At 46.3% G+C, this 20,224-nt stretch overlaps 2 protein-coding genes across 2 annotated transcripts in view; both read left to right on the top strand.

The window, feature by feature from the left end:
• Positions 1 to 423: 423 nt before the first annotated feature.
• On the top strand, positions 424 to 10,004 carry Slc23a3 (solute carrier family 23 member 3). The gene is made up of 13 exons (XM_032901377.1): positions 424 to 1,011; positions 1,143 to 1,346; positions 1,465 to 1,622; positions 1,732 to 1,850; positions 1,996 to 2,072; positions 2,269 to 2,450; positions 2,767 to 2,890; positions 3,515 to 3,629; positions 5,763 to 6,016; positions 6,433 to 6,538; positions 6,795 to 6,962; positions 8,937 to 9,032; positions 9,360 to 10,004. The coding sequence occupies exons 2-13, from the start codon at positions 1,179 to 1,181 to the stop codon at positions 9,644 to 9,646; spliced, it is 1,854 nt and encodes a 617-aa protein (XP_032757268.1). The 5' UTR covers positions 424 to 1,011; positions 1,143 to 1,178; the 3' UTR covers positions 9,647 to 10,004.
• Positions 10,005 to 10,460: 456 nt separating this feature from the next.
• The window catches only part of Nhej1 (non-homologous end joining factor 1), a 97,414-nt gene continuing 87,650 nt past the window's right edge, over positions 10,461 to 20,224 (top strand). Inside the window, exons 1-4 of the mRNA XM_032901378.1 lie at positions 10,461 to 10,839; positions 14,252 to 14,345; positions 14,836 to 15,012; positions 15,969 to 16,196. Of these exons, the coding sequence (XP_032757269.1) occupies positions 14,343 to 14,345; positions 14,836 to 15,012; positions 15,969 to 16,196 (408 nt within the window). The 5' untranslated portion in view covers positions 10,461 to 10,839; positions 14,252 to 14,342. The remainder of the gene's footprint in view (positions 10,840 to 14,251; positions 14,346 to 14,835; positions 15,013 to 15,968; positions 16,197 to 20,224) is intronic.

Below are 20,224 nucleotides of genomic sequence, written 5' to 3'. Positions count from 1 at the left end.
GCCTAGGAATGAACTCACTAGTTCAGGTTAATCTGGAACTTGCAACTTGCTATCTACTTAACATCTGCCTTCAGAGTGACAGGATACAGGCATGAGCCACCATCCTACTCAATCCTAATGGTATATTTTAAGTGTAAACATTTTTGTGCATTAAAAAAAAAAAAAGAAATACAAGGCCTCAACCCTCCACAAAGAAAGGTGCCTAAGGACTACTCTGAGTGGGAGGAGCAGTCTTCTCCAGGGGCAGCTTATCAATTGGACATCCGATACCAGACGGTCAGCTCTGAAAACATACATACGAATAACTATACAACTGACCGGTTACACTTGGGAACGTGTACATACACATTCATGTAATAACAGTGGAAAAGGCAATGACTTTGAAAAATGAGATGGAGGGACATGAGAAAAGGGAGAGATAATCTCAAAACTAAAATTAACCTCAATCTGAAGGGAATTATAAAGTAAGTGTGTACTCTGTTCAATGTTTTACCAAACGTTTGCTCACTATCAGAGAAAACCGGGTCACCAATGCCTATGCCATCTGAGTTACCAGTGAAGTGTCATTATCGGCTGGCAATGTAGCTGTCACATGCACAGTGATCCTATTTATGGGTGTGGGCAGCAGCCTGTGGCATTGTCCTCTGGTTTATTTGTGCCGGAGCAGTCACACTTCGTAATACACGTTGCTGTTAAGTACTCTGAGTGTGTTATAGACAGTGGGCTGTCTTATGGGATGAGGGCATCAATGCACTGGTTTTGTTTTGAACCGACCTGGGGCATGTCCTGTTTGCCTGAGGAATGTGTACCTAACCGAGGGGATGCTGAATGTTGATGAGAAGAGGTGGTTTGCACAATTTCCACAAGGCTGTTTTGATAGATGTCCCCTAACCCTCATTTCCAGAAGCTGGTCTAGAAGCAGAGGCTATGGATGAACATTCTTGAGGGAGGGGTCCAGGACTCAGCTGCTAGGTTAATGGCTGATGGAATTTGCACAAGAGCTGGGCAAAGGTGAAAGAGCCACGTCCTGTTCCCAAACCCTTATCCCTTTTCTCCGCTTCATTGACGCCCCCCACTCCCTCCCCACCGCAGCTAGCTTACTCCACCCAACTCCACCCTCTTCTTACTCTCTACTCAACTAGCCCAAGGCAGCCAAGACGCAATCAAGTCAGGGCAGCATGAGCAGATCGCCTCCCCATCCCATTCCACTTCTATCTGTGGGCTCCCAGGATACCCCTGCTCCCCGTCCACCACTGCTACCCCCTCTCCAGGATCCCTCCTCCCGCTCTTGGGCCTCTTGGTGTGGGCCTTCCACCTGGGGGCTCAGCTGTCTTCTGGCTCTACAGGTAGGAGGTGGAGGCGGTAGGGGTTGGCGCTATCTGAAATGGAGGGAGTCAGCGAGTCATGAGAAACCTACAGATGGGTATTTTGAAAGCTCCTCCCTCTGCATTCCTCTATCCCCAGCATTTCCTGGTCTTGACATCGCTGCTCTGGGCCTCCCACCTGCTGCTGCTTCACGGCCTTCCCCCGGGAGGGCTCTCATACCCACCTGCTCAGCTCCTGGCTTCCAGTTTCTTCTCATGTGGCATGTCTACGGTCCTGCAGACTTGGATGGGCAGCAGGTGAGGGGAACTCCTTTCAGAGAGGGAGTAGTCTCTCAGAAAGCCACTTAGGGGAATCCTGTTGACCGCCACATGTTTCCAAACCTGCTGAGGCTGCCGTCCCTTACAGGCTGCCTCTAATCCAGGCTCCGTCCCTAGAGTTTCTTATCCCCGCACTGGTGCTGACAAACCAGAAGCTACCTCTGATGGCCAAGACACCCAGAAACGGTGAGTGCAGAGTAAAGGTGGGCTAGTGGTGGAGATACATGTTGGCTGGAGGTTGGGCAACACTAGGCATTGTAGAGGTCTTGAGGTTACGCCAGGCATCAGCTAGGACAGGAGAGCATGGAGTCTCCGTTCCATCTATATCTTCTTTCTGCACCCCAACTTCCAGCCTCCCTCTCCCTACGTCTGTGTAGTTTGACAAGAAGTTGCCATGGCCTGGAGCTCTGGAACACATCTCTCCGAGAGGTGAGTGCCTGGAAGAAGACAGCAGAAGGACTGGACGGTCCCAGCCTGGAGAGGCTCTTGCTCCCATCATTAGACACTGATGTTATGGGGAGGAGTCAGGCAGGGGCTTACCCTTGGAGATAGTTAAAAGTTCCATGTTGAGGTCAACTTGATTGAGTAGAAATCTTTCTATCTGTCCTCCTCTCTACTCCCTTAGGTGTCGGGGGCAGTGGTGGTGTCCGGGCTGCTGCAGGGCACTATGGGACTTCTAGGGGTGCCTGGTCGTGTGTTCCCCTACTGTGGGCCACTGGTGCTGGCTCCCAGCCTGGTTGTGGCAGGGCTCTCTGCCCACAAGGAGGTGGCCCAGTTCTGTTCTGCTCACTGGGGCCTGGCCTTGCTGTACGTGAGTCCTGAGAGGTGTGGGTGGTAGCCCAGTAGGTGTGTAGACCATGGGAGGGCAGAGCTGCTCAGGTCCCATAACCGCCTGGGCAGGGATAACAATTTTTGGATTTGGAATCCAAGGCTTTCCCTTAATTTATTTAGTCTCCCTGATAGTCATAGTCACATGCTATGGTACCTCAGGGTTCCTCCTTACCCTTTCCATGAGGAGTTCCTGCCTTGGGACCTCCATTTATGATATTCTGCACGCTCACATTGTCATCGTTCAGGACTCTGATGCTTGCTTCTGACCCACAAAGCTTCTTCTCTCTCCTAGGCTCATCCTGCTCATGGTGGTATGCTCCCAGCACTTGGGGTCCTGCCAGGTACCCCTTTGCTCCTGGAGGCCAGCTTCAACCTCTTCAACTCACATTTATATCCCTATCTTCCGACTCCTTTCGGTAGGTGGGGCTCTGGGCAGATGACGTTAGAGGAGCTGACTGAGGGGCATAGCTAGGTAACGTACGCAGCTGTGATCATACACTGGGAAGCTGGAGACAGGAAAATTCAGGAGTTCAAGTTCTGCTACTTAGAAAGTTTCAGCCCTCGTGGGATGCACAAACAAACAAACAAACAAAACCGTTAAGATACTGATGCTCTTCCAGAAGACCCAAGGACCCGTTTGGTATGCATGTGGGTAGCTTGTAACTCCTGCTTCAGAACCCAAGTCTCTCTTCTGCCCTTCAAGCACTGTCTCCACCCTCCCACCCATAAAAATAAAATTGTTGAGCTGAGTGTGGTGGTGCACACCTTTAATCCTAACACTTGGGAGGCAGAGGCAGGTGGATCTCTGTGAATTCGAGGCCAGCCTGGTTTATAGAGTGAGTTCTAGGACAGCCAAGGATACTTAGAGAGACATGCCTCAAAAATGAGATAAAACAAAATAGGTGAGACCAACAAAAATGGACTGATGTGGACTGCTCCTCAGGTCTTGTTTCTGAGTTTCTGAGGACCTCACTCGCCCAGGCTGCCTCAGAAGGTCATGGGGAGGAGGGGCTCTTTGTCATGTCTGTACTGTTCTCCAGGTGCTCGCCCCTGTGGCCTGTGTGTGGCTCGTCTCTGCCTGTCTGGGTCTGAGTGTTATCCCCCTGCAGCTGTCTGAGCTCTCCGATGCACCGTGGTTTTGGCTGCCTCACCCAGGTAGGTCTTCTCCCATGCTCCCCTTCTCCTGCTCAAACAATCAAATCAAGATTTAATAGACCAGCCAGATGAGTTGGCACACATCCGTAATCCTAGTACTTGGGAAGCAGAGGCAGGAGGACTCGAAATTCAAAGTTGTCCTCAGTTACATATCAAGTTTGAGGCCAGCCTGGGCTACGTGAGACCCTGCCTCAAAATAAATAAATAAATAAATAAATAAATAAATAAATAAATTTAAAACAACAAAAACACAAAACAACAACAATAACAACAACAACAAAAACAACAACAACAAAAACCAAAAAACTCCCATGAAAGAATTAATGGAACTCACTTCTCTTCTCACTTCTGAGTTAAATCTCATAGTTTCCTAAAATACAGGTGGAGAAATTGCCAACTTTTGGGATCCCCGCCCCCACACACACTGCAGATGTGTTGCTTGGGTCAGTGTTGTGAGGCTAACCTGTATATTTCTCTCCACCCCACTGTTTACTCCTGACACTCCTGATCAATTAACAAGTTGACATTACCAGCACCTGCGGACATTTCTGTTGGTAAACTGTAGTTACAACCTTAGACTTGGTGTGTGTGAAATTTTGTCATTCATGTTTATAAGTCATGGTGGTGGTGGTGGGGGTCAATCAACTCAGAACCTTGTGTGTACTCAGCCACGTGCCTTACATGGAACTCTCTACCCCAGCCCTCCAGTTAACAGCTTATAATGGCCCGTCGAGTTCTGATTAGGCCCTAAACATATGGTAGGCATAGTGAGGAATGCAGGCGTAATAATACCTGCTTTATGGAGCTGATGGTCCACTGGGGTAGGAGTCATATAAGCACCTACATAAAGGTGAAATTGTCATTGTGGTAAGTGTACCTGGGTGCAGCTAGGCTTTGTGGTGAGATCCAATGGGGGATCTGATACCATTTGAAGGGTTGAGAACATTTTTGTTGTTGTTGTTGTTGTTTTTAAATTTAGACCATCTTTTTTAGAAGCGTTCTTTTTAAGTATATTTTGATTATTTTTTTAACATGACTTTTTTAAAATGTTTGTTTTACGTGTGAGTGCCCTGCTACACATACACCTGCACGGCAGAAGAGAGCATCGTGTGGGTGCTGGGGCTTGAACTCAGGGCCTCTGGAAGAACAGCCAGCGCTCTTAACCTATTTTGATTGTTTATTGATATGTTCCATACACACATACAAATGCATCTTGATCATATCCAGCTCTCCCTCCCACTCCCTGCCAGCAAATCCCCATCCCCTTTTCATGGGCCTTAAAAAAAATTTATTCACTGAGTCCGATTAGTGCTGCCCGTATGTGCATGGCGGTGGGGCCATCTACTAGAGCACATGAAGCACCTCCTCTGAAGGAAAATGACTGTCCTTTCTCCAGCAGCCATAACCTAACAAAGCTCCTCAGCTAGCGATGAAACCTCGTGAACCTTTACTCCATTCATGCTTTCGTGCTGGAGTGGCGACTGGCTTGACCTTGTTTGGGTCTTTCTTGTGCACTTAGCCATGGCTGCTGAGAGTACATGAGTGCAGTGCTCATGTTACACCCACAAGACTTCTCCCAGCTCTTATGTCCCCGCTCCCACCCCACCCCCTTTAGAGACAGGAGCTCACATAGCTTTGGTTAGTCTTGAACTTGCAATGTAGTCAAGAAAGGCCTTAAACTCCAGATCCTCCTGTCTGCACCTAGCACGTGCTATAATTATAGGGGTGCATCACCACACCTGACTAGGAGAAATACTCTTGAAGAAATGAGACAAGATCTTAAGAGAAGGAGAGGCTGCAGCTAGTTGGATAGGAGGCAGGAGACCAGAGTGTACTAGGTAAACAGTAGATGAAAGGGCCCTGTGGTTACCAGGAACACAGCAAATCCAGGTTCTAAAGCAAGGCTAATGTGTTTGAAGTGAGGTGGACTAGGAACAGAACTTCAGACCAAAGATGACCTTGTATTGTAGATTGTAGTGAAGAGAAGAGTCTCTCTCCTAGAGTGCTGTGGTTTTGCCTCCACAGTTCTTGAAAATCTAGAACATCTGGGATTCTTGTGGCACAGGCGTTTAGAGGCAGAGGGATGCTCCAGGCTTGAGTCTGGTCCCCAGGTGACTCCTTTTTCTTCCTTAGGTGAGTGGGAATGGCCCTTGCTGACACCCAGGGCCCTGGCTGCAGGCATCTCCATGGCTTTGGCAGCCTCCACCAGCTCCTTGGGTTGCTATGCCCTGTGTGGCCAGCTGCTGCATTTGTCTCCTCCACCACCACATGCCTGTAGTCGAGGGCTGAGCCTGGAGGGGCTGGGCAGTGTGCTGGCAGGGCTGCTGGGGAGTCCCCTGGGCACTGCATCCAGCTTCCCCAATGTAGGCACAGTGAGTCTTTTCCAGGTACGTGGTTCTGAGACAGGACTGGGGAGCTGAAGGTACAGGGGCCGGAACTCACACTGGTTGACTGCCAGCTGGGTTAGCTCTCAGTCAGGTCATGTACTGAGGGAGGTGCCTAGAAGTGCTAAGTGCTTTGACTGTGGAGAAACAGAAAATTGTTATGTCAGGTGTAACAGGAGCTCTGCTAAACCTCAGTAGAATGACGGATGGGTTAGAGAAAGCCCTGGTCTTCTGGGAACTTCCTTAAAAAGGAAGTATATAGCATGATTTCGGGGACTAAGTACCATCATGGAAGCAGTGGTGTATGGGCCGAGTCAAGGATGCATAGAAGGATCATGTTTAAGCTGGGGTGCAAAGGAAGGAGTGGGCCAGGCAAGGAGGTGGCTGTGCTTCCTAGTGTCTCTTCTTCCTCCATACAGACTGGTTCTCGGAGAGTGGCCCACCTAGTGGGACTGTTCTGCATGGGGCTTGGGCTCTCCCCAAGGCTGGCTCAGTTATTTACCAACATCCCACTGCCTGTGCTTGGTGAGTAGATAGGTGGAAAGACAAGTACTGGAATACTATTTCCCCCAGTATGACCAACCAGTTGGCTAGGCTGATGCTGTTTCTTCTAAATAGCTTCTCTGACCGGATATAAACATATGATCTTGTTTTCTTAGCTGAACCGAGTCTCTTGCAGAATCAGAAACAAGGCTGTTGGTAGTATTTCATTTCAACCACCAGCCTGTCCTACAAACCCTGAACTTTGTCCTCTCCCCAACTCCTTGTTTTCTGCGGACAGGTGGGGTACTGGGAGTGACCCAGGCTGTAGTTCTGTCTGCTGGATTCTCCAGCTTCCACCTGGCTGACATCGACTCTGGACGAAACGTCTTCATTGTGGGCTTCTCCATCTTCATGGCTTTGCTCTTGCCAAGGTGGCTCCGGGAAGCTCCAATCCTCCTTAACACAGGTAGGTGGGGTGGAGCAGAAAAGGAGTTCGTTCCTCACTAGTGGAGTTGAGGCTTTAGGCTCTCTGGATTCTTGGTCTCACAATGGGATTTTTGCTTGTACTTTATTCAGTTATTTAACAAATATCCATTGAGCACGGTGCTAAGTGCATGCCCTGGTTTTATTTCTGTTGCTGTGGTAAATCACTCAGATCAAAAGCATTTTAGGGGAGAAGAGTTTTATTCAGTCAACAATTCCAGGTCACATTCCATCACTGAGACAAGCCAGGGCAGGAACTCAAGGCAGAATCCTGGAGGCAGGCCTATAAATAAAGACTATACCGCTTTACTTCCAAACAAGGAACTCGCTTCGCAGCCAAAGAAATACATCAGGAACCATGGAGGACGCTGCTTGCTCGCTGCTCACAGGCTGGCTCACACACAGCCAACTTTCTCATACAGTTAAAGACCACCTGCCAAAGGAATGGTACTGCCTATGGTGGGCCAGACCCTACTAAGTAAATTACCACAATCTCCCACAGACATACTCAATAGCCAGTCTGATGTAGGTAATTCTTCAATTGAGACTCTCCTCTCAGATGACTCTAGGTGGTGACAAGTTGACAGTTAAAGCTAACTAATTACAAAACCCTTCTCCTCAAACACGTTAAAAAAAAAATAAACATCTAACTAGGTCAGAACACAAAACGACCTTCTAGGCTGGGCAGTGATGGTGCATGCCTTTAATCCCAGAACTCCAGAGGAAAAGTCAGGTGGATCTTTGTGAGTTTGAGGCCAGCCTGGTCTATAGAGTGAGTTCCAGGATAAGAAGAGATACATAGAGAAACTGTCTCAAACAAAACAAAACAAAATAAAACAAAAAACCCCAAAAACCAGGGTTGGGGATTTAGCTCAGTGGTAGAGCGCTTGCCTAGCAAGCACAAGGCCCTGGGTTCGGTCCCTAGCTCCGAAAAAAAAAAAAAAAACCAAAACCCAAAAACCAAAAAGAAAAGAAGTATCTAAGCCTAGCACCCAGGAAGCAGGGGAGGTCTCTGTGAGTCTGAGACCAGATGCCTACACATTGAGTTCCAAGCCAGTTAGGGCTACATAGTGAGACAAAAACAAAAACTTGTGGAACTCAAAGACAAGAGTAGCTTCTGCCTGAGCTACTGAGGTGATCCAATAGAATTGGACTGGTCTTTGAGGATGGGAAAACTTAAATATATTTGGCAAAAGGACATTTCTGTGAGTGAGACAGCGTCTCATTTTGGAACCTAGGCTGGCTTTAAATTCTTGGCAATCCTCCTGCCTCCTCCCAAGTCTCAGGATTATAGATGTAAGCCAAATGCACAGTTAATAAGGTCATTCTTGATCACGCTTCCATCATATGCAAAGATAAAAGATAGGATTACAGGATAGAAATAGCAGATGCTGAAAGCGTGGTTTATCTGGAGCCTAGTTTATCTAGAGCAATGCTTTCAACTGGGGTTGGTTTTGCCCCATGGGGAACATTTAGCAAGGTCTGGAGATGTCTTTTTGGATGTCATAAGTGGGGAGAAAGAGGATTGTTATCGGGATTCGGGGATTACAGAGGTTATTAAACATTCTTTGATACAGTGGACAGCTCCTTATATCAGACTTATCTGGTCCAAAGTGTTAGTAGGACTGAAGTCGAGAGGCCCGGGGTAGAGCAGAGAAGGTCAAAAGTGGGAGAGACTAGGGCTTTGTAACACCACACTTTCCAGAGAAAGGGAGCTTTGGACAAAGGGTACCTGGAGGGAATGTGGGTGCTTAGAAAACAGGGTGCTGAGAAGGGATGCTATGGGTAGAGCCTGACTGTGGGAAATGGAGTGTGTAGAGGGACAAAGGTAAATGGGACGGAATGACAGCTTAGTGAGATGTGTCTCTGGTTCGAGACTTAGTTTAGGTCTGAAAGGGAAGACTCATTACCTGGGACAGTATCAGTTACCTTCCTGCCTGGCCCCAACCCTTTGTAGGCTGGAGCCCCCTGGATATGTTTCTGCGTTCTTTGCTGGCAGAACCCATTTTCCTAGCTGGTCTATTGGGCTTTCTCCTAGAAAACACTATATCTGGTAAGTTGAGAGTACATCCTAAGGGAGTGGCTGGGTAGTCATTACTCCCTGGGTTGGACAGTGACCTGGGCAGCCCCTCCTTTTACTGATTTTTCATTTAAAAATTCATTTATTTTCGTTTTAAATTATGCATATGTGTGTCTGTAGGTATCTGTATTCATATAATGCAGAGATCAGTGATGCCAGAACCTCCCAGACCTGGAGGTACAGGCAGTTGTGAGCCACCTGGGATGGGTGCTGGGACTTGGAACTTGGGTCCTCTGTAAGAGCAGTACCAGCAACTAAGAGCTGAGCTATCGCTCCAGCCTGACCATCCCTCTTTTACAGGTACACGGATTGAGAGAGGCTTAGGTCAGGCACTGCCAACTTCTTTCTCTGCCCAAGAAACTCAAATGCTTCAGAAGTCCAGGAAGAAAGCCGCTCAAGAGTATGGGCTTCCTTTGCCCATCAAAAACCTGTGTTCCTGTATCCCGCAGCCTCTCCGTTGTCTCTGTCCAATGCCTGAAGACTCTGGGGATGAAGGAGGATCCTCTAAAACAGGAGAGACAGCCGACTTGTTGCCTAACTCAGGGGAGTCATGCTCTCCGGCTGGCAGAGAAGGGTTTAGGTCCTAGTAATTACCAAAACCACCATTTTTGTCTTAGTTTAGCAGTAACTCCCACCTTGTTGGAGTCTCGCCCCCAAGGCCCGCTAGTAGGATGGGCTTTTTTTCCTCCTCTTAATAAGACTTGAGTGTTCAGGAGCAGGGGTATGGTTTAGTGGGTCAGAAGTGAATAAATTAGATTTTTGCCTGTAAACTGCCAAGGTTGCTTGAATGAACTCTAGCATTCAAATATTTACTGAGTGCTTCCCAAGAGCAAGGTCCTACATCTACGGAAATGAATATGACAGGGTTCCTGCCCTCTCCCTGCATTTAAGATTTAAATAACTAAAATGTAAAGCAGAGGACAATCTATAATAAAGATGAAAATATAGATGAAGAGGCAAGAAGGAAGTAGTACTTCGTTTCAACTGAGGGCAACATGAAAGGAAAGCCGCAGTGTTGCGAGTGGCCTTAACAAATGAGGCTTCGGGCCCCGCCCATCACAGGCCTTGGCTCGGTGCCACACCCCAAGATCCCGCCTTCCCGAGTGAGTGTGTGTGGGGGGGTGGCCTCTACCCTAGGCCTTTCAGTTTGCGCACCAGGGCAGGCCTGCCGTGAGGAGGGTGGGAGTTCCCGCAGCCGTTGACGGTAGGTGGGATCGGTTTTGAGTAAGCGCTGGGATCTGGGTCTGTCCGGATGCCGAAAAGCAGAGATAAACTCTTACAGTGGCACCCGACCGGGCGATTTTTCCCAGAAGGGACCGCGCACAGCCTGAACTTTGGGGCAGACCTCCAGGAGTGGGCGGGCTTGCGCATGCGCAGTCCGCCTTCGGCCTCTGTCTTTGAGGGTGGTGTGTGAGACTCCTCCTTAACTGGCTTCGTGTTCTGCCCGCTGGACTGAATTAACTTTGTTACCCTTTGGGGCCAAGAGCCTTACCTCTGTGCAGCGGTGTTGTAAAAGTGAGAGACGGGCGACATAGTCCCTACAGGGGAGGTGAATGGACGCCTAGGGCGCTCGGGGACCGGGGTTGTGACCTCTGGCTGCAGGGCCTAAGGTTTACCCTCTCTGGTGGCACAGGGCGTGGGCCGGCCGGTTGGTCTGTAGGGCCTTGCTGCCCCCTGCAGGGTGTTGTCAGAACTATGCTTGAGAGAGGAACCCAAGTGGCAGAACGTTCGTCGTGCAACTTCACATTCTCCCTCTTAAAAGACCAATTGAACTGGCGAGGTTGGTTAACGTAATCTTGGAAGACTAACTTGCGGGGCGTGGGGAGCAGTAAAACCCCAGAGGACTTAGATTCCTTCTCCCTCCATGCTGGGGACAGTCTGTTCTACCACCGAGTTACCTTTTTTAATTTGGCTTTTGTTTTGTTTTGTTTTGAGAGGCTCTTGCTATGTTGTCTAGGTTGGCCTCCAAATCAAGATCCTCCTGCCTCAGCCTCCTGTGTGCTAGGATTACAGTCATGTCTCACCATGTCTGACTCACTGAGTTAGACCAGGCTGATGCTGAATGTTTAGACATTAGGGCCAGCTGTCCCTGGCCACATTAAAACCGCTTCCTCCCATTCAGACTAAACCATTAACTTGTGGGTTTTGACCTTCGGAACTTAAGGAGGGACCAGTTAGGCCAATAAGCTCAATTTTGGTGAGTTTTAGAGTACATGCCAGGATGTGCCTATAAGGGAAATTAGAGGGTTTGGCAACTTCATTTGTATTTCTAATCCTTCCCAATGTAAACTCTTGCCCAGTGAGGACTCTTTAATCGTTCCAAGACCAGTCTATCCTGTTGGAACAGCACAAGATACAAATAACTATCTCCACACACAACATTTCAAGGCAGCTGCAGATAACCACCATAGATGCAGTCCTGTGTCACTAGAAATGGCCACTTTTTTGAGAACCATGTGGTTAGGCAATTTTATCCCATGCAGATATCACGCAATGCATGTACTTGAACCAAGACGGCAGTAATATCACTAGGCTCCCTGACACGTTTAAGTTCCCTGACACGTATACAGTCTTCTGAGCATATATATTTGTATTCCATGTGTTAATCACAGTGCAAACTAATTAGTGCCACAAGACAGGGCTTTGAGAGCTAGGGAGTGGACTGGAGAGATGGCTCAGTGGTTAAGAACACTGACTGCTCCTTCAGAGGTCCTGAGTTCAAATCCCAGTAACCACATGATGGCTCACAACCATCTGTAATGAGATCTGACACCCTCTTCTGGTGTGTCTGAATGCAGCTACAGTGCACTTTTATATAATAAATCCTTTTTTTTTTTTTAAGAAAACTAGGAAGATGATGGCTTAGACCGAGTTGAAAATACTGTTCCTCAGATTTAAATGGGAATCCTATCATTTTCTTTTCAGTCTAAGTTTTCACCCTCCCCCCAGCACTTCCTTTTGTATTCATGGATGAAAATAATGAAGGAAATTTTGACTTTTTGTGCCCTCAGGAAAAATAGATTTGGTCAGATTTAGTTGCTATATATTTAACTAGGCTGAGGATGCAGCAGTCTTTATTGAGGTAAAAACATTGGTCTCCAGGAGTTCCGAGCTGCGCAAAAGGCATGATGTTGGTGACGCGGGCCTTAGTGTGGGCATGTACCCAATCAGTGAAGTGGTGTCATCATTTCCTCTGTGGTGTGAAGTGTGCTGCCTGTCATGTGAAAGGAACTTGGGACATTTCTCTTGTCCTTATCAACATCTTGTATTCCCTTTGTGTCTGTCATGTAATGTGAAGACCAGCATGGATCTTCCGTCATGCATATACACATGGATTTTTCCATAATTGTAGAGGGTTGACTTGAACAGAGTCTAGGTAAGAATTTCTGTTTTAGGTTAGGGGGAATATGATCAGGTACATTATATGTGTATGAAATTGTGAGAGGACAAATAAATGAAGACTTAAAAATTAGCCCCTGTTTTGGATAGTCTTTTTGAGACAGGGTTTCTTGTAGTCCAGGCTGGCTTTGAACTCACCACTATGTAGATTGAACTTTTATTTAATTGGAAAACGTTTATAATATTTATTTATTATATTTATGAGTGTTCTATCAGCATGTATACCTGCATACCAGAAGAGGGCAGCACAACCCAGTATAGATGGTTGTGAGCCACCATATGGTTGCTGAGAATTGAACTCAGGACCTCTGGAAGAGCAGTCAGTGCTCTTACCACTGAGTAATCTTTCCGGCCCCCTGAAGAAAAATTTTTTATTTGATTTTTTGTGTGTGTGGGATTAAGGATGTGTGTACATGTGTGTGTGTTTTCATATAGTTGTATGTATAAGCACACTGAATATGAAGGTCAGAGGACAATCTCAGAGGTGCTTCCTACTGTTTGGGGTAGAGTCTCTTTTTAGCCTAAAACTTTGTTATCTAGGCCTGGGTAGCTCCACCGTCCTGAGTCTTGTCAGTGATGAGATTACAGATATATAGCATCCCACCAACCTTTTATGTAGGTTCTGGGGATCTGAACCCAGGTCCTTATGTGGCAAGCATTTTACCAGTAAAACTAGTAGGGCTAGTTTCACCCTAGCTGGACCTTGATCTTCCTACCTCTGTCTCCTCAGTGCTGGGATTGCAGGTGTAGAACATGAAGTCTGCTTTAGGATTTTACTGTTCATTCACAATCTTCGTGAGCTTTGCCTTTTTTTTTTTTTCTTTTTTTGCCTTTTTTTTTCTTTCTTTTTTTTTTTTTTTTTTTTTTTTTTTTTGCCTTTTTCATTATAAAAAATGACGGGCTGAGAGATGGCTCAGTGGTTAAGAACACTGACTGCTCTTCCAAAGATCCTGAGTTCAAATCCCAGTAACCACATGATGGCTCACGACCATCTGTAATGATATCGGATGCCCTCTTCTGGTGTGTCTGAAGACAGCTACAGTGTGTGTATATAGAATAAATAAATAAATCTTTAAAAAAAAAAAGCTTGCTCTCTCTTTAAAAAAAAAGGGGGTTGGGGATTTAGCTCAGTGGTAGAGTGCTTGCCTAACAAGGGCAAGGTCCTGGGTTTGGTCCCCAGCTCCGAAAAAAAGAAAAAGAAAAAAAAATGACAACACTTATTTGGTGCATATGTGGCAGTCAGAGGACAAGTAGCAGGAGTCCTGGGTACAACTCAGGTCATCCAGGTTGGCAGAAGGGCTTTTTCTGCTGAGCCGTCTTACTGGCTCAAACCTCACTATTAGCAATCAACCAATCAATCACTTTGAATGTTTCTGAGACAGGGTTTTTCTGTGCAGCTCTAGTTGTCCTGGAAATCACTCTGTAGACCGCTGGCCTGGAATTCAGAGATCTGCTTACCTGTACTGGCACTAAAGGCCTGTGCTACCATGGGTCAGCTCAATCAAATAATTTGAATGTCCTGCCCACTTAGGACTTCGATTGATTGCATGTGTGTGTGTGTGTGTGTGTGTGTGTGAGAGAGAGAGAGAGAGAGAGAGAGAGAGAGAGAGAGAGAGAGAGAGAGAGAATCTGAGAAAGATGGGATTCAAATAAGGATTCAGTAGGAATGGCCTCGGTTCCCATATTGTATTAAATGCATCAGCGTGCTGAGTTTTAAACACTATGAAAGAAACATCTGCTTTTTCTTCCCCTTTCCTCCTTCTCTCCCCCTTTTCCCTTTCTTCCTTCCCAAGGTTAGTCTGTCTCATGTATCCTCAACTGGTCTGGGAATCCTGACCTTTCTGCCTCGATCAAGTTCTGGGATTACAGTCAGGCAGCACCTTCATGGTAAAGACATATTTTATATTCTTTAGGAACCTAATGGGAGAAATAGTCTGACCTTTAAAAACGATGTTATTTATTTTTATTTTATGTATATGAGTGTTTGCCTGCACATATGCGGGTACTACAAGTGCAGTGCTTGAAGGGGTCAGAAGAGGACCCCTCTTCTGAAACTGGATCCCCTGAGGCTGGAGACACAAACGGTTGTGAGCTGCCATGTCATGGGTGCTGGGAATGGAATCCCCATCTTCTGGAAGAGCAACCAGTGCTCTTAACCTCTGCGCCATTTTCCCAGTCACAGATTGTGGATAAATTTTAGGTTAGTTGTCAAGGGGTAGTTAGGTTCATGCTAGGCTGGTTATATGAAGGGAATCTGTGCCTTCATGCCTGTATTTTACTGGGGAGGATTTTCATGTGGTTTCAATTGACATGGAGTTGTTAGCTCTTGCGGGATCCATTTCCTGAAGGCACTGTGCTAATTGGGGCTTTTCTGCAGATGGAGGAACTAGAGCAAGGCCTGTTGATGCAGCCATGGGCATGGTTACAACTTGCTGAGAACTCACTCTTGGCCAAGGCTTCTATCACCAAGCATGGTTATGCCTTGCTGATTTCGGATCTTCAACAGGTGTGGCATGAACAGGTGGACACTTTGGAGGTCAGCCAGCGAGCCAAGGTAAGAACATCAGTGTGAAGAGAAGTATCACTGTGGGGTGGCGTGCTGGCCGTAGGACATGAACAGCAGCCAATCTGGCTATCTGTGTGTTGGCAAGGAAGGCTGGACTGGTTTGAAGCAAGTTTAGGTTCAGCATCCTTATCCTAAAGATTCAACCTCTGAAATGCTCAAAATCTGAAACTTTTTACATTCTTACAACTCAAGCACTCCAAAAGTTTTAGATTTTTGGATCATTTCAGATTTTGGATTTTGGGGTTAGAGTTGTACAACTGGTAAAAATCAGTGCATGTATTCCAAAGTCCAAGGAACTCAGAAATCTGAAACATCCTGAGATAGAAATGATAAATAGATAGATAGATAGATAGATAGATAGATAGATAGATAGATAGATAGATGATAGATTCTGCACAAACAATAATGCATTATGTCATCCATACTATATGATGTATATGGCCCTCCGTGATCTTGTGCAGGGCAGAACTGTAGAGCAGGCTAGTTGATTTTGCAACTCTTTGTTGTCTTCATTCTGCCATAGTGCTTCCCCTTTGCTCTGTCCTCTCCTCCCCACTATGTTCACAGCCCCCCTTTGCTCCCCACTCTGTTCATCGCCCCCTTTGCTCCCCACTATGTTCACAGCCCCCCTTTGCTCCCCACTATGCTCATGGCCCCCCTTTGCTCCCCACTATGCTCATGGCCCCTCTTTGCTCCCCAGTCTTCATGTCCTCCCTTTGCTCCCCCCTATGTTCATGGCCCCCTTTGCTTCCCACTGTGTTCATGGCCCCCTTTGCTCCCCCCTATGTTCATGGCCCCCTTTGCTCCCCACTGTGTTCACGGCCCCCTTTGTTCCCCACTGTGTTCATGGCCCCTCTTTGCTTCCCAGTCTTCATGGCCTCCCTTTGCTCCCCTTTGCAGCATTTTCCCTTCCCACCCTCACTCTGTACTGCTTTGGTCTCTAGGAGCTGAACAAGCGCCTCACCGCTCCCCCTGCAGCTTTTCTCCATCACTTGGATGAAGTGCTTCGCCCACTGTTTAAAGATTCTGCCCACCAGGATGCTTCTCACCCTAGCAAAGCCACTTTCTCCTGTGATCGTGGAGAGGAGGTATTGATTCTGAGGGTGAGGAGTGAGCTCTCTGGTCTCCCCTTCAATTGGCATTTCCACTGTCTTCCAGCTAGTTCTTTACTGGTAAGTGCGATTTAGATATGGGGTACAGGTGGGGATCCCAGCTACTTCTGGTAAAGATCTGGGTGCCCTTGTATTTCCTGTAAACCTTGTTTGAAATTCTTTTCTAATAATAATTTTAAAAAAGTCTCCCTGACTATACCAGAAGCTAAGGAGATTGACTGATATAGTCTTGTTTTGCAAAGGGAGCAGGGAGGGTTGGATCTGTATACTTTATTTGGTGACTTCATCCAGTATTATTACTTTAATGACAGGGTCTCAGGTATGCTAGGCTATGCTAGAGTGATCTTATCCTTTTACCTGAGTGTTGATTACAGATACACCACCATGCTCAGCTGATGCAGTACTTATGCAGTCGTGGAAGGTTGAACCAGGGCTTCGTGCTGCTGTCTACCAACTGCAGTATATCCTGGCTTTTCTTGGTTTATTTTACTTTATTTTATTTTATTTTGAGATAGGGTTTCAGTGTAGCCCCGACAGAGATCTACCCGCCGCTCTGCTTCTGGTGAATGCTGTTACCATGCACACTTTTCTTGATTCTTCTTCTTCTTCTTTTTTTTTTTTTTTTTTTTTTTAGAGTCATATTAAGAAGCCTTAGCTGACATGAAATTATGATACAGTGAAAGATTGCTTTGAACTTGAAGCAGTCCTACTGTGTCAACTTCCAAGTGCTGGGATTTACCACACCTGGCTTAAGGCAGAGTTTTTAATAGTCCAACCTGTGATTTGTCAAGACAATTTTGACAACAGAGTGGAGTGTGATGCTTTTTTAAGCATTTTCTCCTCTTTTAATCCTTATGATTTTCCTTGCTTTGTTCTGTCCCCCCGACCCCTGCCCCGGAGCTGAGGACCGAACCCAGGGCCTTCCACTTGCTAGGCAAGCGCTCTACCACTGAGCTAAATCCCCAACCCCCCTTATGATTTTCCTACTAGATATCATTTCCATTTGTTTTCCAGAACAGGAAACATAAAACTATCCAGCCTATTAATGACCAAGCTAGAATTTGAACTCTACATTAGTCTGTCCAACTTTAAAGACCTCTTTTAAAGACTAGGAGGATCCTACCTTCCTCTTTCTTGTGGCTTTAGTGCCCTGAGAACTTTTATTTTCTTTTTTAAAAAAAACAGATGAATGAGTGGATGAATTAATATTTTATGTGCCTTGGTGTTTTACCTGCATGTATGTCTGTGTGAGGGTGTCAGGTCCCCTAGAACTAGAGTTATAGATAGTTGTAAGCTGTCTTGTTGACGCTGGGAATTGAACTGAGGTCCTCTTGAAGAGCAGTTGGTGCTGTTAACCACTGAGCCATTTCTCCAGCCCTGCCCCAAGAACTTTTATTAGTATTTAATAATGAAATTCAAGAACAAGTTTTCAGCTGGATGTGGGAGTGAATGCCTTGAGTCCCAGCCCTCGGTGGAGGTGGAGACAGGTGAATCCCTGTAAGTTTGAGGTCTGCCTGGTCTATGTAGCAAGTTCTAGGACAGTGAAAGTTATAGAATAGAGAGACCCTGTCTCAAAAAAACAAAGAAGCCAAGCAAATAACCAAAGGGCAAGTTTTGAAAGTTGTGCATGCGTATACATATCTATAATCATAGCAGGCTGGGGTGGAAGGCGTGCACCACCACTGCCCTTCTCTACCTCGTGTTTGGAGACAGACTCTCAGATCCTGGAGCTTGCTCATTTGGCTAGCCTGGCTGGCCACCAAGTCCCAGAAGTCCTGTCTGCCTCATTGCTGTGGGATAAGAGGTGCTTACCACCTTTATGCTGGTGCTGGTGCTGGAGCCTCAGACTCAGGAGCTCATGGTTGTGTGACAAAACATATTACTGCCTAAGCTACTTTTCCTGCCCCCCGATTTTTTTAAGTTGAGTGTACCCTACTTAATCCAGTCATTCTGTTCCATAGATATTTACTCAGGAATGATAGAAAACAGCCCGGAGGTGGTGGTACATGCCTTTAATCCCAGCTCTCAGGAAGGAGAAGCAGGTGGATCTCTGTGAGTTCAAGGCCAGCCTGCTCTACAGAGCTAGTTCCTAGAAAGCCAGGGGAACACAGAGAAACTCTGTCTTAAGAAAAAAACAATGATGGAATTATAATGGTACATGCTTGTAATTCCAGAACTCTGTAGGCTGAGTCAGGGAGAAGACCACAAGTTGGAGGCTAGATTAGGCTACATGGTGAGTTCTAGGATGGTCAGAGCTCCACAGTGAGACCCAGTATCGTAGAACAAGTCTCCCAGCTTCCTTTTCCCACAAGATCCACTCAAATATTTTTTCACAAAGGCTTTGTTTGTCTTACTTTTACTTTATCGAATCTGTATAGTAGGTGTTTGCCTGCATATATGTCTATGCACCGCATGTGTGCCTGGTGCCTGCAGAGGCCAGAGAGGTCATCAGACCCCCCTGGACCTGGACTTATGGGTGGTTACAAGGTGCCATTTGCTCTGAAGAGCAAATGTTGCCCATAATTGCTGAGCCACCTCTCCTGCCCTGCTGTCTTTGTTTCCAAGCCAGAAATAACCCAAGAACTTAAGAAAATTATAGGATATTGACAATATATATTTAAAAAAGAACAATTTTTTAGAATCAACAAATACTGTTTGTTGTATTCAGTAGCACTCAGTGATCAAAGTGCTCTTCAAGAAGGGTGGGGCTTGGGTCGGCTGAGTACTATCTGCAGAGTATTTTCTTTTTTAAAGAATATTTATTTATTTATTTATTTATTTATTTATTTATTTATTTATTTATTTCATGTATGTGTGTACACTGTAGCTGTCTTCAGACACACCAGAGAAGGGCATCAGATCCCATTACAGATGGTCGTGAGCCACCATGTGGTTGCTGGGAATTGAACTCAGGACCTCTGGAAGAGCAGTCAGTGCTCTTAACCACTGAGCCATCTCTCCAGTCCTGCAAATGTATTTTCTAGTTCCCACTTCAAGGTATAGTACTTGAAGTCTTCTGTGATGCTTATATATCCACTGTGGGGAACAAAGAACTTATATGTTTTTAAAGATTTTATTTTTAATTATGTGTATTTCTGTGTGGGGGTTTGTATACACGAGAGGCAGAAGATGGTGTTGGGTCTTGGGCCTGCAGTTACAGGTGCTGCATCTCCCAAACCAAAGTGGGTGCTGACACCCAAACTTGTGTCAAACTTGTGGAAGAGCAATCTCTCCAGCCCAGCAAAAGACTTCTTGAGAGACTGTTTACTGTTTATTAGTGCTAGAACTGCTCACTCATAAGAGTTTTGTTTGTGGTTCTGGGGATCAAGCCCAGGGCCTCACACTCAGTAGGCATGTACTGTACCACTCAGCTATAGTCCAGCTAAGGATGCTCTCTAATGGTGCCAAGGCAACTGGACTTGTCAGTTTTCCAAGTAGTAGGACTACAGGTGTGCTCCACTGTGACTGCCTTCATGAAAAAATTGCCAAGGCCCATCCACAGGTCCTGCTGTGTAGTAAGCACTCACATTTGCTAACTTTAATTGAACTTCTTGGGAAATCTTCCATCCTATTTAGATACAGAATTTCATAACCGTTCAAAACCTGTGATTTCTTTCTAGGTGACAGCAGAGGGCACTGTTTCCTCAATGATACTTGTTCTGGCATCTAACCATTGACCACCTTCCTTCAAGAGTTCCTAGCAATAGCCGGTCTCTTTGTGTATTAGATAGTCTTACAGATTCAGAATAGTGTGGAAACTGTGGGGACACAGCCTTCCTGGAGGTTGATGGGCTCTAGTAGTTCCTTCTTTCAAAAGTACAGAGTGGGGTTGGGGAGTAAGTTCAATGTTGGAGCACTCGTTTAGCCTGGGCCAGGATCAGCCCAGCTCTGGGGTGGGGTGGCAGTAAAGAACACTTGAACAGTGATAAAATAAAACTGTCGCAGGAAAATGAAAGGAGAAGCTAATTACTTTAGTGCAGTCTTCCAGCTAAGGAGCTGTCCTGTGAAAGAAGCATCAGTGTTTAGAGGAGAATGAGGTTTGATTGGCTACAGGGAGATGTGATATTCCCTAAGTGGGTGCTGACACC

This window comes from Rattus rattus, chromosome 4, assembly GCF_011064425.1.
Source record: "Rattus rattus isolate New Zealand chromosome 4, Rrattus_CSIRO_v1, whole genome shotgun sequence".
Taxonomy (NCBI): Eukaryota; Metazoa; Chordata; class Mammalia; order Rodentia; family Muridae; genus Rattus; species Rattus rattus.
This window is presented reverse-complemented; position numbering and strand designations above follow the sequence as displayed.

What these genes read in the sequence shown, in the direction of transcription:
- Slc23a3 (XM_032901377.1), top strand. Translation starts at nt 1,179, where the DNA reads ATGAGCAGATCGCCTCCCCATCCCATTCCACTTCTATCTGTGGGCTCC. An exon ending in GGAACACATCTCTCCGAGAG is followed by an intron (nt 2,073 to 2,268) that starts GTGAGTGCCTGG and finishes CTACTCCCTTAG; the next exon opens with GTGTCGGGGGCAGTGGTGGT. An exon ending in GTTTTGGCTGCCTCACCCAG is followed by an intron (nt 3,630 to 5,762) that starts GTAGGTCTTCTC and finishes TTTCTTCCTTAG; the next exon opens with GTGAGTGGGAATGGCCCTTG.